General features: G+C 35.3%; 1 protein-coding gene across 3 annotated transcripts in view; it reads right to left on the bottom strand.

Moving 5' to 3' along the window:
* ATG2B (autophagy related 2B) overlaps positions 1–15,619 on the bottom strand; it is an 83,027-nt gene that overhangs the window by 45,341 nt on the left and 22,067 nt on the right. Inside the window, exons 6-14 of one of the 3 annotated variants that reach the window (XM_010353685.2) lie at positions 15,361–15,540; positions 8,314–8,410; positions 7,595–7,780; positions 6,415–6,569; positions 6,218–6,323; positions 5,271–5,532; positions 3,273–3,423; positions 2,455–2,547; positions 2,134–2,322 (exon numbers count right to left, since the gene is read on the bottom strand). In XM_010353685.2, coding sequence (XP_010351987.2) covers positions 2,134–2,322; positions 2,455–2,547; positions 3,273–3,423; positions 5,271–5,532; positions 6,218–6,323; positions 6,415–6,569; positions 7,595–7,780; positions 8,314–8,410; positions 15,361–15,540 — 1,419 coding nt within the window. The remainder of the gene's footprint in view (positions 1–2,133; positions 2,323–2,454; positions 2,548–3,272; positions 3,424–5,270; positions 5,533–6,217; positions 6,324–6,414; positions 6,570–7,594; positions 7,781–8,313; positions 8,411–15,360; positions 15,541–15,619) is intronic. The other 2 variants (XM_030930396.1, XM_030930397.1) reach the window with 2 other exon arrangements.

Consider the following 15,619-nt stretch of genomic DNA (forward strand, 5'->3'; position numbering starts at 1 on the left):
TCAATATGGTTAAAATCACTATAGTGTCCAACATTCAGTTTGAAAGACTTTTCTACCAATATATGACTTTAAAGACTCAATGTGAAATCAGATAAATTATGCCAAATACAATTTCTGACTCAACTTTGTACTTCTAAGATAAAACCCAGAGGCTGGCACATCACAGGTTCTAAATAAATATTCACTAAATGATCCACCCTGAGCTCCTATCCAATCCAAGGGCATGATCTCATCAAATGGCTCTATGAGACCAAGATGTATGCACCATTTACCCAAAGCCATCTTATAATAGAAGGGTCCAAGAACATGCCATTCAAAAATAAATCTATTTCTATTTTTTCTCTAAAATACATTGAAACTTAAAAAGCTTTATTCCACTCTAGGTTGTAACACTCTTCAGTTTCTTCAATCCATTTCTAACCTCCATGATTGGAAAATTCCCTTCATATGCTAGACGTACAAATCTTGTGTGTGCTTGTTTTCTTTGAAACAGGTCTTGCTGTATCACCCAGCTGGTCTCAAACTCTTGGGTTCAAGTAATCCTCCTGCCTCAGCCTGCTGAGTTGCTGGGACTATGGGTGCAAGCCACCACACCCATCTAGACTTGGATTTTTAACATATCTATTCTAACTCTTCCCCATTTGATTTGCTAATATTAACCACCACTCTCAGGCAAAAATAACCCAATAGATTAAACCATCATCCGACTGCATATATAGTTAACAGCTAATACAGAGACTACCCGACAGAAACTAAAATGACTAGCAATTGATAACAGTAACAAATACAGAATGCCCAGCCTGAGCAACATAGGGAGACAAAAAATAAAAACTTAACTGGGTGTGGTGGCACATGCATGTAGCCCCAACTATTTGGGGGGCTGAGGTAGAAGGATCGCTTAAGCCAAGGGGGTCAAGGCTGAAGTGAGCCGATACCGTACCACAGCACCGTACCACAGCACTGCAGCCTGGGCAACAGATTTTTGTCACAATAATAATAATAATAATGATAATAATAATAATAATAATAATAATAAATGCTAATTTGATATGAATACTCAGTACTAAGAGAAAAGCAAAGAAGTAGAAAAATAAAATATCTTTTTCGTTTTCTTTTTAACAAAGGTTGTCTCCATCTGATCCTGGTCCTCTGGCCCCAAAATTCCTAATAGACTTCTTGCAAACCTGACTGACTTAATTGGCTTAGAAAAGACCCCAGGCACCAGATCCAAGTAAAAGTGATATAATATGATGTTCAATAGATTATTTTCAAAAGTATATCTCATATTGTTTGGGCTACATGTTTTAGGTAGTTCAAGTAATTTATCAAATGTATAAATAGATAAAATTTTATGAAGACGTTATAATCACAGCTTATAAAAATTCAGATAGACATGGAAAAGTAATGAAAACCGAATTCCACTGTAACATAAACAATGCTACTGACTGGCATATTTTCAGGCATTCTTTTTCTATACATCAATTTTATTTACACAGGTGTGACAAGTTTACATAAAGCAATATATTCTACTTTTTCATTTAATCCTTCTTGATGAGCCTTCTTCATGTTGCTATACCTTCTTCATAACCATCATTTTATTTCTTTTTTTTTTTTTTTTTTTTTTGAGACAGAGTCTCACTCTGTCACCCAGGCTGAAGCACAGTGATGCAATCTCACTGCAACCTCCACCTCCTGGGTTAAAGCTATTCTCATGCCTCAGCCTCCTGAGTAGCTGAGATTACAGATGGGTGCCACCATGCCCAGCAAATTTTGGTATTTTTAGTAGAGACAGAGTTTCGCCATGTTGGCCAGGCTGGTCTCAAACTGGCCTCAAGTGATCCTCCCACCTCAGCCTCCCAAAGTGTTGGGATTACAGGCATGAGCCGCCACACCCGGCCATAACCATCATTTTAAATGACCACATAACATTTCATTCAGTGTACATCAAAACTTATTTAGCTAGTCTACTATCAAGACATAACAGATGTCTCCTTTTTTTATTATTACAAATAATGCTGTTTTAATAATATATACTGTTTAATCTATTAAAAATACTTAAGTTCAGAAATTATCTCAATAACCCTATTAGCTAACCATAATTATGATTAGTATTTGCAGCTTTTGAATACTTACCAGACTAATATGCTTATTATATGAAGTATACATGTGGGATGCCATCATCTCTACTGTGGCAAGTTTCTGTGGTTGAAGCAAGGAATTTAACCTGTCCACAATACTGATATCCAGCTCACAACATACTGGATTTAATTTAATTTGCAATTCTGCCCTCTGAGGAACTGAACTAAGTCTTGCTTGATTACCCTTTAAAAAAAAAAAGGGCATTAATACAATCACTAAAAACTACTATAAAATTGGGTTAAAATCTTATAATTGTGACAAAATATATATCAGATGAAAATTTACAGGTAGCAACTATAGAAAAAGATCTCTTACCTGAGGCCCTCTATTCTCAGAATGCTTATAATGAAGCTGAAGACACACAGGGGAATGGGAACCAGTATCTTCTTTGGAATGGAACGTTAAAAGCTTAAAAGCAAAGACAAAGATAAATTAAAGGTAAGATTAACCTACAATTAATCACATGAATTTACAGAGGTGCCCATATAATAGTGAGAAAGGCTTTTTGAAGTCAGAAATCTGGCTTTAAGTTTCATTTTTGTCACTTATTAGCAATGTGAACCTTAGACAAGTTAGTTAACTCCTGTGATATCTCATGGTAAAATGTAAGAGAGGATTCAAGTAAATTCATTTCCAACAAAGTGTTGTTGAAATAAAACAGTATAGGGTCAAAGTAACAGCAATGAATGTAACTTTGACAGTTTTCTAAAGTTTCTTTAGGTCACACTTTTACATTAGGGAAAATATCAGAATAATGGTAAATGAACACAAAACATTTAACTTGTCTTGAACAGTGCTTAGCACACAACAGACATTCAATAACTATTTGTTCAATAATCAAATTCTTCTGAAATGAAGAGTGCTTTGAACATGAGTGAAATGAAGTCATTTCTCTCATAACCCACCTGTCACTCCTAAACAAGTCAACTCTAAAATTCTAACAGATCCTTATAACGATGCTGAGTGACATTCTTAAAAATGTTTTAATAGAACACAAATGCAAAAAGAAAATGACAATATTCCTCCTATATGACTTTCTACACATTTTTAAAGAAAATCACTGACTCATACAATTATTAAAAAGCAAGACAGATTTAAAAAATAATCTTAAAGAAAAAGTATTCAACATTTACCTCTGTATAGTGAGGAGGAACAGAATGAAAATCAGTTGGAAATAGGCACTCCAAAAATTCCATTTGCCCAATGGACATATCAGTACTAAAATATCGGGAAGTTGATCTTTGTCTCTGTTCATAGGATACTTTAATGCCAGTACCTATAAATCTATTATAAAAGATGCACCATTTAAGATTATTCATATACTTCTAGATTAAACAATGTGCAAGTAGACAAAGAATAGAACAAAGTGTTAACATATAACAATTATCTACCTAGTCTGACAAGTTCAAGTTGTTATCAATAATTAATACTCCTAAGGAAATTAACCAGAAAGATTGCTTCAAATTTCCCTTTCCTTAAGATAAAAAATCAGTTCTGTTGATGGAAGATTGTCCAGGATCTATTTATTTCCCAATACTGCCCTTCCTCTTCCACATTTAAAAATTAACATTGCAAAGATAAAATCTTTCAGATCTTGCTTTTGTTATATTTTCCTACTGGCAGATACTTGAAACCTTGTCAAAAATGGGGGGGGGGGGGGGGGGGAGTCCAGGCACACTGGCTCATGCCTGTAATCCCAGCACTTTAGGAGGCCAAGGTGGGCAGATCACCTAAGGTCAGGAGTTCGAGACCAGCCTGGCCAATATGGTGAAACCCCGTCTCTATTAAAAATACAAGAATTAGCTGGGGGTGGGTTGCACGCCTGTAGTCCCAGCTACTTAGGAGGCTGAGGCACAAGAATCGCTTGAACCCAGGAGGCAGAGGTTGCAGTGAGCTGAGACTGCCCCACTACACTCTAGCCTGGGCAACAGGGCAAAAGACTGCCTCAAAAAAAAAAAAAAAAAAAAAAGGAGGGGTAGAAGAAAACAAAATGTTTTTACAGTTTGATTACAAATAGTGTAATCCTAAACTGTAAAGTTTTTCTTGTATTAGGTGTAAAACTACTTTTCATATCAATTTTCATACTTAAAAAAAGTTAAAAAGATTAAATAAAAGCCAAAAGTATTTTTTAAAAATACTAATATATATGATATGTTTAAACCACTGTATAAGACGTCATTCAACAATTTATAGACCACCTTCACATTAAAATAAACAGAGTTTGCTCGTTAACAATACTAAAGGCCAGGCGCGGCGGCTCATGCCTGTAATCCCAGCACTTTGGGAGGCCAAGGCAGGTGGATCACTTGAGGTCAGGAGTTCGAGATCAGCCTGGCCAACATGGTGAGTCTTAATAGAGATTGTGAAACCCTATCTCCACTAAAATACAAAAACTATCCAGCTGCTCAGGAGGCTGAACCTGCAGAATAGCTTGAACCTGACAGGCAGAGGTTGCAGTGAGCCAAGATTGTGCCACTGCACTCCAGCCTGGGCGATGGAGTGAGATTCTGTCTCAAAACAAAAAATAAAACAAACAAACAAACAAAAAAAAACTATTATTACAAATTCAATTATCTCCTCATCTATTGACTCAACCCATGAAAGAATCACTCACTGGCTATTTGGATAGCTTCAATTTTTCTTAAGCAGAAGTTGAAATGTAGCATCCAAGTTCACTATCAGCCTTGGTAATGTTTCCCACCCTATGGCCGTGGCATATGGATCAGTTCCAACAGTATTTTTTTATTTTTCATCACTACTGTCATCTCTGCTAATGCCAGTGATGATAAAAACTGTTTTCACAATTGCAAACAGTAGGGATGATGGCAGAATGCGGTTAAAAAAAAGTTGACAAGAGCTGGGCAGGGTGCTAAAGAGATGACTTAGAAAACTCCTGTTATCTAGATCTGTCATTCCGCATGCCAAATAACCTGAATGAAAGATTCTACAATAAACATCTTTGCAGCATTGCAAGAAAACTTCACTCATTCCATTCACTTACAAATAAAGTGTGAATTAGAAAAACAAATGCAGATAGGCAGATACAAAAGTCCACATGTGGGTCTTTTTCAAGGATCATTAGCACATATGTGGAAGTTTAAAGGATCATTAATACATATGTGAGAGTTTACCTAAGGTGATCATGTGAGCAAGCTTCTGCAAACACTGCTCGGAAAGACTTAAAATCTTCTGTTGAAAACCTTGCTGGATCAATCTTTTCTATACAAGTAAAGAAAGCTACTGCCATAGGTGTCAATGGATTAAGGTTCAATGACGTTTCAGGTGGAGATAAAGGATCAATGTGAAGCACAGAGACTGAAAAAGTTCCCACAGCTAGTCTAAAAATAAGTTCAGGCCTGGATTCATCCACTGAAACAGATCTAGATGGGAGAGCTGAAATACAAGTATTAAAATTATATACATAAAATTTAATACATAAAACTATTATATCAAAATTATAAAACATATACTCATTTATTAGCTTTAAAAAAGATGACCATACAACAGTTGGAATGATATTAAACAATTAATGTAAGTAAAACCAACTGCTATCTTGCTGCATCTTATATCTAAGATTTTTGTACTGAAGTACAAGAGTACATGCCAACAGTAAACGTACAAATCAAACTTTTACATTAATAAAAACATACTGGAAAACTCAAGATTTTCGAGTATGCTCACCAAATTTTCCTTTAAGCCTTGAGTGTATATCAATTAAATTTGGCAGAAAAGAAACCTGAGGTTCTCTTTCAAGGAAAATGTAAACAGTGAAACAAAAATCACATGATTGATTGAGGGTCCTAAACTGCAATAACAATATGAAACTTAACAGTGCAATTTTAACTAAAAATATTTAAGTATTTAAATACACAAAGAATACAATAAATGAGCAATTATTCTAAAACACTTCACAGTGAATTGTTTAACAATGGTTCATTTTTGCTTTCTCAACTTTGTAAATGGCCAAGACCAGAAAAACAAAGAAAAAAGAAAAAAAAAAGGAAAGAAAAGCACCAGTAGAATGGCACTTTTAAAATTCCAGGCAGAAACTAACAACAAATGTCTTATTTTTACTTACATGTCTTCTGTAAAGATGTTGGGTGAACTAGGTTGGATGGAAATGTTGACCCTCTTACTGGCTGTTCTTTATGATGATCAAGGAACTCTCCCCAAGTGGGCTGAAGCTATAAAAGATTTTTTTAAAGCACATGAATGAAGTGTAGAATTTTAGAAGCAACGTTTCAAGACCAGAAGAAAAATTAAGTAATACTTTACCACAGTAGCACTTAACGGAGATCCTGCTGGGGTATTTGTATATGTACTAGTTAATGATAACTCAAGGTCCATGTTTGGGGGGTCCCCAAGGGGTGGAAGAGAAGAGAGACTATGAGACATGTCCATATCAGCCATGGAGAAGAATACTTCTTCTTCTAGAGAGAATTAAACTATGTCACTTGTATTGTAATCCCACCAATTCAAGTCTTTTAAGTAAGTTAATATACGTTAATACAATCCTCTTCCTTCAGATTATGTGAGATACAGCGATGTCCCAAATTCTATGTTACTTCCAGTGGAGTAATTTATTTGAATCCAAAATATTAATGGCATAGTAAAAACTCAATATAAATTAATGAAAAAGGAAGCTATCCTACTGACGAATATGTTTTCTTTTGTTTTAAATATATAAATGTAGTATTACTTGGTATATTTTTAATGTGATATGCCAGTTTAGGAATTAAAATCAGATTTTAAAATAGTATAAATATACTGCAACCTCTAGTTTCATCTGGATACAGTTATTTCTTTTATTCAGAGCCAAAAACATTACTTGGAATTCCATTTACATTTCAGTTCCTTCTTTTGGGATTGTTTTACCCTCATGCAAATGAAGTTTATTATGGCCAAAATTTTTTTAGCAGGCTTTGATTTCTTATTTTGTCCAGCATTGCATACTTAAATTGATTCATATTATTTATGTTATTAGCACTTATACATTGTGAAACACCTATAAATGTAAAGTAAGCTGGGTAGAGATTATTATTTACATAAAACTGATGGAAAGATCAATAAAGGAAAGTTTCCTTATCAAACTTTAGTAGTTTAGCAGTTTCTTAATCTGTAAATCATTACATGAGCACATAATAATTTGACAAAATATACAGCTACCTACTTTTTCACACAAATTTACATTTTTGTAAATTGGTTTTCCTTAGACTAAATCATTTACAAAACAAAACTACACAATCAAAATCAAAAAAAATACTATAGCACCCATGTGCTGGTGCATTACTGTAATGTTGTGATTAATTATAAATGAAAAGTTGTGGATTTCTTACAATGTGGATATTTTTGTTCTTTCATTCCTAAACTTCTGTTCACAGTAGCCAAAATTAAGTGTAATTGTATCCATGATTATAATATATGATTCTAGGTGTCAACTGTTTGAGTTGCTTACCACGGCTAGAAGGTGTACGAGCTGTTTCTGTCTCATAAAAGCTTTGCTCTGAAGATACACCCACAGAGAGGGAATCTTTTCTCAAATAATACCGGTTTAATTCCATTTGAATTCGATACTCGTCTTCCTGCTGCATGGGTCGATTTTTCCTATCTTTATTAGCTAACCCTATTTTGCCAGAATTTTCTATAAGCATACAAAAGGAAACCAAAACAGTAATTAAATTTGGAGTTAATTAAGCATTTCTTTCCCAAAACCCATTTATGGAACAACAATGGGACCTTAACACCATAGTGCAAAACCACTGCTATTTAATGAGTCAGAGCTCTAAGCAATAGCTTTAAGCAACTAGCCAGGAATCCCAAAATCTTATCTCTGATAGATAGAAGCCATTGAAAATATTTTAAAACGTGCACCACTTACTGTGTTCAAGAATTATACTTTCTTGGTTGTATGAAGTACTATCCCCAACCAAAGAACTCAGAACAATTTTAGAAAAGTTAAGAATGTGACACACATAATCTGAATGTGAATATGTTCCACGGTAACACAATTCAAAACACCCAATCAAATTTAACTACTTAAGATTCTTATTTGCTTCTTTCAATTCACATATTCAAAAATAAGAGACTTTCCTACATGTACATACATTACATATTTTAAAGTTTTTTAAAATTTAAAAAAGTAACAAGTATATATAATAACAGAATTATACTTGCCTGGTCCAGCAATAGCCGCCAACATATCCAAAAGCAAGTGCACCTGTCTCGGTGACAGGAGTAGATGAATAGAGTCTATCTGTCCATCAACATCCAACTTAAGGGGGGGAAAAAAAAACTATTCAGGAGGAGTATTCTTTGTAACACCTTATCACCATGAAGGTCAGTATATTTTAGTTTAGTGAACTGAGATGAATACTGAGTCTTTAGTCTTGGAGTCCTTCATCTGAGATTCTCTCTACTAATTCACACCATCTAAATGAAAAGATTTAAAGGCCACCAAACTGTTGTTCTAAAAGGAAAAATCCTCCTGAGAAATTCCATGCTGAAAAGTACAATGTTATATTTTTTGTCTCTTCAAGTCTTCTGAGAACTTAAAGTATTTGAGGAGGACTTAAGACATAGTCTCCAAGGATGAATATTAAGGTAGCAATAGTACAGTATTCATTGACTTTCAAAAGACTAAAATCATAATCCTTAAAGTCTGATTCACATCAAGAACAAATAAAGTTGGCTTTCTTAAGTATGCTATCAATCATACTCTAGCAGAGCACGTAAGGACCTTCTCCACCAACACTGTGCCCTCCCAGGACCTCCTGTGGTCCACAAAGCCTGATCTGCATGTGAGGGGAAGCCAGTACAGAAATGTGGATAGAAGATGGTGCTTATGTAGACTTCCTTTCTCTTTTCCAACTCTTTGCCCACTTTTCCATCTAGAAATAAAAGCTCCATCCCACTCTCCTGATGATTCCTGAATATTCTGACAAAAGCAATTACTCTATTGTCTATATTACATTCTAAAAAGCAGAATATCCTTGCCTTACTTTTCATTCGCCTCCTGTTAACACTGACTCCTATTATTTTTATATGATTTGCAACTGAAAAATAATAGAATTAACAAAACACTCATATCTAGAAAATCACTTCTTCCCCAGGAGGAAAAGAGATTCCTTCTGATTCTAAAAAATAAATAAATAAATAAACTACATAATGATTGAGAAATTTCTACGACCTAAGAAGACATTATCCAGTAAAATTAATCATTACTATCACATTTTGTTTTTTAGCATTGGGGTACCATGCTAAGTGCTTTTATATATATTTCCTCTAATTCTTATTTCTGTTCCTATTTTACAGGTGAAGAAATTAGTTGACAAAGATTCAGTAAATTGCACAAGGCCATGTAGCAGATCCAGACCTGGATTTTCAGCTAGGCTGACCTGGAGGGAAAGCCTTCACTCCTTCCAACGGCATGGCTCCCCTGTTCTGCCCACAGACAGCTTATTTTACGGGGCACCTTCCTGACTACTGACATCCCAAGCCATGAGCCAACCTAAGGCTAAGAGGAGAAAATGTGTTTCTAATTACATGCCAAATTTAAAAATTGTTTTATAATTTCACAATTGTTGTACTGAAAGCATAATCTCTGACTTTCATTAGAATGGACAATCAAGAGTTTCATTTCTAATTCATTGAAACTAAAATTTTCATAGAAATATTTCATTATTTGTACATTCTGAGTTTGGCATAAAAAGAACAAAGTACTTATTACTTTCTTTTGGAAACATAAAAGAACATAACTAAGAAACAAATCTCAACTCAATGTAACATGGTAACTGAAACAAAACATCTCTAAATTCAATATGGGCAGTCTCCAATTTTCATACAAATGCATTCCTAAAAACATAGGCTAAAACTGAATATATGAAACACAGACTTACATACTACTCAAGGGAATACTATTCTGAGAACTTAAAAAAACAAAACATGAAATGTTTCATAATATTTTGAATCTGCAGTTGAAAGAGTTAAGTCTAATGTACATCAGAAACAGACTAAAGATCTGACGTTTTCAGCACCCCAAATGAATGCCATCTTTATCTACACTACATTTTATGAGATCTATGTTCCTCAATACTAAAATCCAGAATTTATCTTTTTCCACTTAGCATCATTTGCATTAAATAAAAACAAGTTATACTCAAATATAAGTCATTACATAAAAATTACTCTATAGGAAAAGATAGTACCTCTAAATATTAAATACTGGCTGGCACACAATGCCACCATGCAATTTTTCCAGATGTTCATTTGTCACCTAATATACAGAACTCTAAAAGTAACATATATTTATACATTTGTATAAATGCATACGTAATGTTTTATTATAAAAGACATTTGTACAAATCAACACATTATGTGCAAAAGTTTGGGTTTACATAAATATAAAATTATACAAATATGGAGGACTATACATAATTAACCAAAACAGAACTAAAAAGTTATTATTATGCTTCCTCCTTCTTACAGACATGGCAAATGCATTCCCCAGAGACATAAGCATATTATTAGTATTAGTTTCCCAAGGATGTTACCACAGCAGAGGATTCCCTGTAGAGTTTACATAACCCTTTGACTACCTGTTCTGCTAACAATCCCAACATGTTACTTATAAAGGGGCCTGAGTAATCAGTAATAGGTGTGTCTTCATTCTAACTACTTTCTTCCTCCTCCAACTCTAGTCAGAGGTTCCAATCCAAGGAGGGATTTCCGGAGATACTTCAATCCTCTGAAAAATCGTTTTATGTATATTGACATGTACTTAGTGGCTCCCTCTTCCATGTCCCCATAGCAATTTCCATACCCCTTACTGTATCTTCTACCAAGGTAGATTGTGTTCTACTCATCTTTGCATCTGTCCCAAGAACTTGGACAGGTAAGTGGCTGGCATACAGTAGTCACTTGAACATCTACAACTAGGGAGATCAGTACATAAACAAATGAATAAATCCTGGTATCTTCTTAATTAAAACTACATTTTATACAGATTATATAGAAAATTTGTTTTCAAGGTGTGAAAATAATGCTTGACAAATACATTTTTAGCTAAGTAAATGCAAATTTCCTGGTTCTCCATAAGACTGATCAATATGATTCCCTAAGAGGTAAACACAGTTGTATTTATACAATGTCTTTATACAGTGTCAAAGCTATGAGAAGGAGAACCCTCATATGCTGTTGGTGGGAATGTAAATTAGTACAACCACTATCGAGAACAGTATGGAGGTTCCTCAGAAAAGTAAAAATATGTTTTTGTATGCTTTGTCAAAGATCAGTTAGTTGTGCACATTTGGTTTTATTTCTGGGTTCTCTATTCTGTTCCATTGGACTAAGTACCTATTTTTATGCCAGCACCATGCTGTTTTGCTAAGTACAGCCTTGTAGTATAATTTAAAGTCCAGTAATGTGATAACTCCAGATTTGTTCTTTTTGTTTAGTATTGTTTCAGCTGTGTGGGCTCTTCTCTGGTTCCATATGAGTTTTAGGGTTGTTTTTTCTAGTTCTGTGAAAAATGACAGTATTTTGAATTACATTGAATACGTGGATTGTTGTGGGCAGTATGGTCATTTTCACAATATGCATTATTTCCATCCATGAGCATGGGATGTGTTTCCATTTGTCTGTGTCATCTATTCTTTCAGCAGTTTTGTAGTTTTCCTTGTAGAGAGATTTCAGCTCCTTGGTTAAGTATATGCCTAGGTATTGTATTTTATTTATTTACTTATTTGGCAGCTGTTGTAAAGGGGACTGAGTTCTTGATTTGATTCTTAGCTCGGTCATTGTTGCTGTATAGCACTGCTACTGATTCGTGTACACTGATTTTGTAAACCTGGGAGTTTACTGAATTCATTGATCAGATCTAAGAGCCTTTTAGATGAATCTTCAGGGTTGTCTAGGTATATGATCATAGCACCAGTGAACAGCTATAGTCAGACTTCCTCTTTTCTAATTTGGATGTCCTTTATTTCTTTCTCTTGCCTGACTGCTCTGGCTAGGACTTCCAGTACTATGTTGAATAGAAGTGGTGAGAGTGGGCATCCTTGTCTTGTTTCAGTTCTCAGGGGGAATGCTTTCAACTTTTCCCCATCCAGTATGATGTTGGTTGTAGGTATGTTATATATGTCTTTTATTACTTTGAGGTAAGTCCCTTCTATGTCTATTTTGTTGAGGGTTTTTATCATAGAGGGATGCTGAATTTCATCAAATGCAAAACAATAAATTGTTTAAAAGACCCCCTATTCAATAAATGATGCCAGGGAAAACTGGCAAGCCACATGTAGAAGAATGAACCTGGATCCTCATCTCTCACCCTATACAAAAATCAACTCAAGATGGACCAAAGATGTAAATCTAAGACTTGAAACCATAAAAATTCTAGAAGAAAACATTGGAAAAACTCTTCTGGACATTGGCTTAGACAAAGAATTCATGACTAAGACCCCAAAAACGAACGCAACAAAAACAAAAATAAATGGGACCTGATTAAATTAAAAAGCTTCTGCACAGCAAAAGAAATAATCAGCAGAGTAAACAGACAACCTACAGAGCAGGAGAAAATATATGTAAACTATGCGTCCCGCAAAAGACTAATATCCAGAATCTACAAGGAGTTCAAACAAATCAGCAAGAAAAAATTATCCCATCCAAAAGCGGGCAAGGGACATGATTATATATTTCTCAAAGAAGATACTTAAATAGCCAACAACCATGAAAAAATGTTCAACATCACTAATCATCAGGAAAATGCAAATTAAAAACACAATGAGATACCACCTTACTCCTGCAAGAACGGCCATAATTAAAAAGTCAAAAAACAATAGATGTTGGGACAGATGTCATAAAAAACGAACACTGTTACATTGCTGGTAGGAATGTAAACTAGTACAACTACTATGGAAAGCAGTATGGAAATTCCTTAAAGAACTAAAAGTAGGCAGGGCGCGGTGGCTCAAGCCTGTAATCCCAGCACTTTGGGAGGCCGAGACGGGCGGATCACAAGGTCAGGAGATCGAGACCATCCTGGCTAACACGGTAAAACCCCGTCTCTACTAAAAAATACAAAAAACTAGCCGGGCGAGGTGGCAGGCGCCTGTAGTCCCAGCTACTCGGAGTCTGAGGCAGGAGAATGGCATAAACCCGGGAGGTGGAGCTTGCAGTGAGCTGAGAACCGGCCACTGCACTCCAGCCCGGGCGACAGAGTGAAACTCCGTCTCAAAAAAAAAAAAAAAAAAAAAAAAAAAAAAAAAAAAAGAACTAAAAGTAGATCTACCATTTGAGCCAGCAATTCCACAGTGTGTGTGTGTATACACATATATACACTATATATACACACCACATACATATACACACCATGTACATATATACACAATACATATACACACCACATACATATATACACCACATATATATATATACACCACATACAAATATATGTGTACATATATGTATGCACATACACACACACACAGTGAAATACTACTCAGTCATAAAGAGGAACAAAATAATGTCTTTTGCAGAAACTTGGATGGAACTGGAGGCCATTATGATAAGTTAAGGAACTCAGGAATGGAAAACCAAACACCATATGTTCTCACTTACAAGTGGGAGCTAAGTTATGAGAATGCAAAAACATACAGAGGTATATAATTGACTGTGGGGACTCAGGAGGAGGGGAGTTTAGGAGAGAGGTGAGGGGTAACAGACAACATATGGAGTATACCGTACACTGCTCAGGTGACAAGTACACTAAAATCTCAGAATTTACCACTAAAGAACTCATCTACGTAATCAAAACCATCTGTATCCCAAAACCATTGAAATTTTTGGAAAAAGAAAACAAAGGGACAACAACAACGAAAACTAAAAATAGAACTTCCATATGACTCAGCAATTCCACATTAGGTATACACCCGCAAGAAAGGAAAGCAATATACCAAGGAGATACCTGCACTGCCGCGCTTACAGCGCACTATTCACACAGTGTGATGTGTGTGAATACAGCCAAAATATGGACTCATCCTAAATATCCATCAACAGATGAATGCATAAAGAAAATGTGGTATATATGCACAATGGAATATTATTCAGCCACAAAAAATAATGGAGTCCTGTCATTTGTAACCACATGAATGGAACTAGAAGTCATTACGTTAAGTGACATAAGTCAAGCACAAAGAGACAACGCATATTCTCACTCATAGGCAGGAGCTAAAAAAGGGGATCTCACGAATATTCAGAGTAGACTGATGGTTACCAGAGGCTGGGAACAGTGGGGAAATGAAGGGAAAAAGAATATAAATATACTGATTATCACTTAACTTACACTTAAAAATAGTAAAGGTTCCTGGTGAGGTGGTTCATGCCTATAATTCCAACACTTTGGGAAGCTGAGCAAGAAGGACTGCTTCAGCCCATAAGTTCGAGATCAGCCTCGGCAACATAGCGAGACCCTGTCTCTACAAAAAACATAATACAAAATTTAGCCAGGCATGGTGGCATGTGCCTGTAGCCCCAGTCACTTGCGAGGCTGAGGCAGGAGGGTTGTTTGAGCCCAGGAGGCTGAGGCTGCAGTGAGCCAAGATCTTGTCACTGCACTCCAGCCTGGGCAACAGAGGGAAACCCCATCTCAAAAACAAAAAGTAAAGATGATATATTATATAGGTTTATTTTATGTCAAAACTTTTTAAAGCTATGAGACAATGGGAAAAGTCTCTCTTTTCACAAATATTATACAACTATATAAAAATGGTCATTCTGTTCAAAAGAGATGGGTAGATATTTTTACATATATATAATTTTAAAACATCTTCTACAGAATTCTTGCTTGCCAAATCTCTTTTCCTTTAAACTTAATTTTATGACAATAGAAAGAATTTTTTAAATAAATTCCTAGTCATCTGAACTAATGAAACTACGCCTAATACCAAAAAGAGAGGTTTCTCGGTTTCAAATTGTCGGAATAGGGGAGAGTGAGTGTAGAAGGCAGCTCTTTATAACACCTGAGCTGCAACAGTAGGGCAAAGGCAGTCCTCACGTAAATTTTGTGACCTAGGATAGAAACATCAACAGAGAGTAAAAATGCTAACTCAGTGACAGCGGTACACTAGAGACAGGATAATCTGCAGTGATCAGTGAATCACTGCATTGAATAAAGAATACTTGTACTTTTACTTTGGTTTTACTATAGAAAGTGAAACAAACACTGACCTTAGCTCCAGGAAGTACTTCATTCTGTTTCAACGTGAGACTCAACTCCAACCTACCAATTAACCCTCCAATCTGCACTGGGTCAGAGGGTGCTATCTCTGGTAAATTTCTAGTTAACTGTGGGTGTGGCTCATAAACAATTTTGGGGTTCCAGCTAGGTGACAGCTTTGGCTCAGTTTCCTAAAATAAAGTGACAAAAATAATTATTTAAAATACTTTACATAAATAAAATGAAACGTAAAATATAAATGTCAACTTA

Source organism: Rhinopithecus roxellana, chromosome 5 (genome assembly GCF_007565055.1).
Source record: "Rhinopithecus roxellana isolate Shanxi Qingling chromosome 5, ASM756505v1, whole genome shotgun sequence".
NCBI classification, from domain to species: domain Eukaryota; kingdom Metazoa; phylum Chordata; class Mammalia; order Primates; family Cercopithecidae; genus Rhinopithecus; species Rhinopithecus roxellana.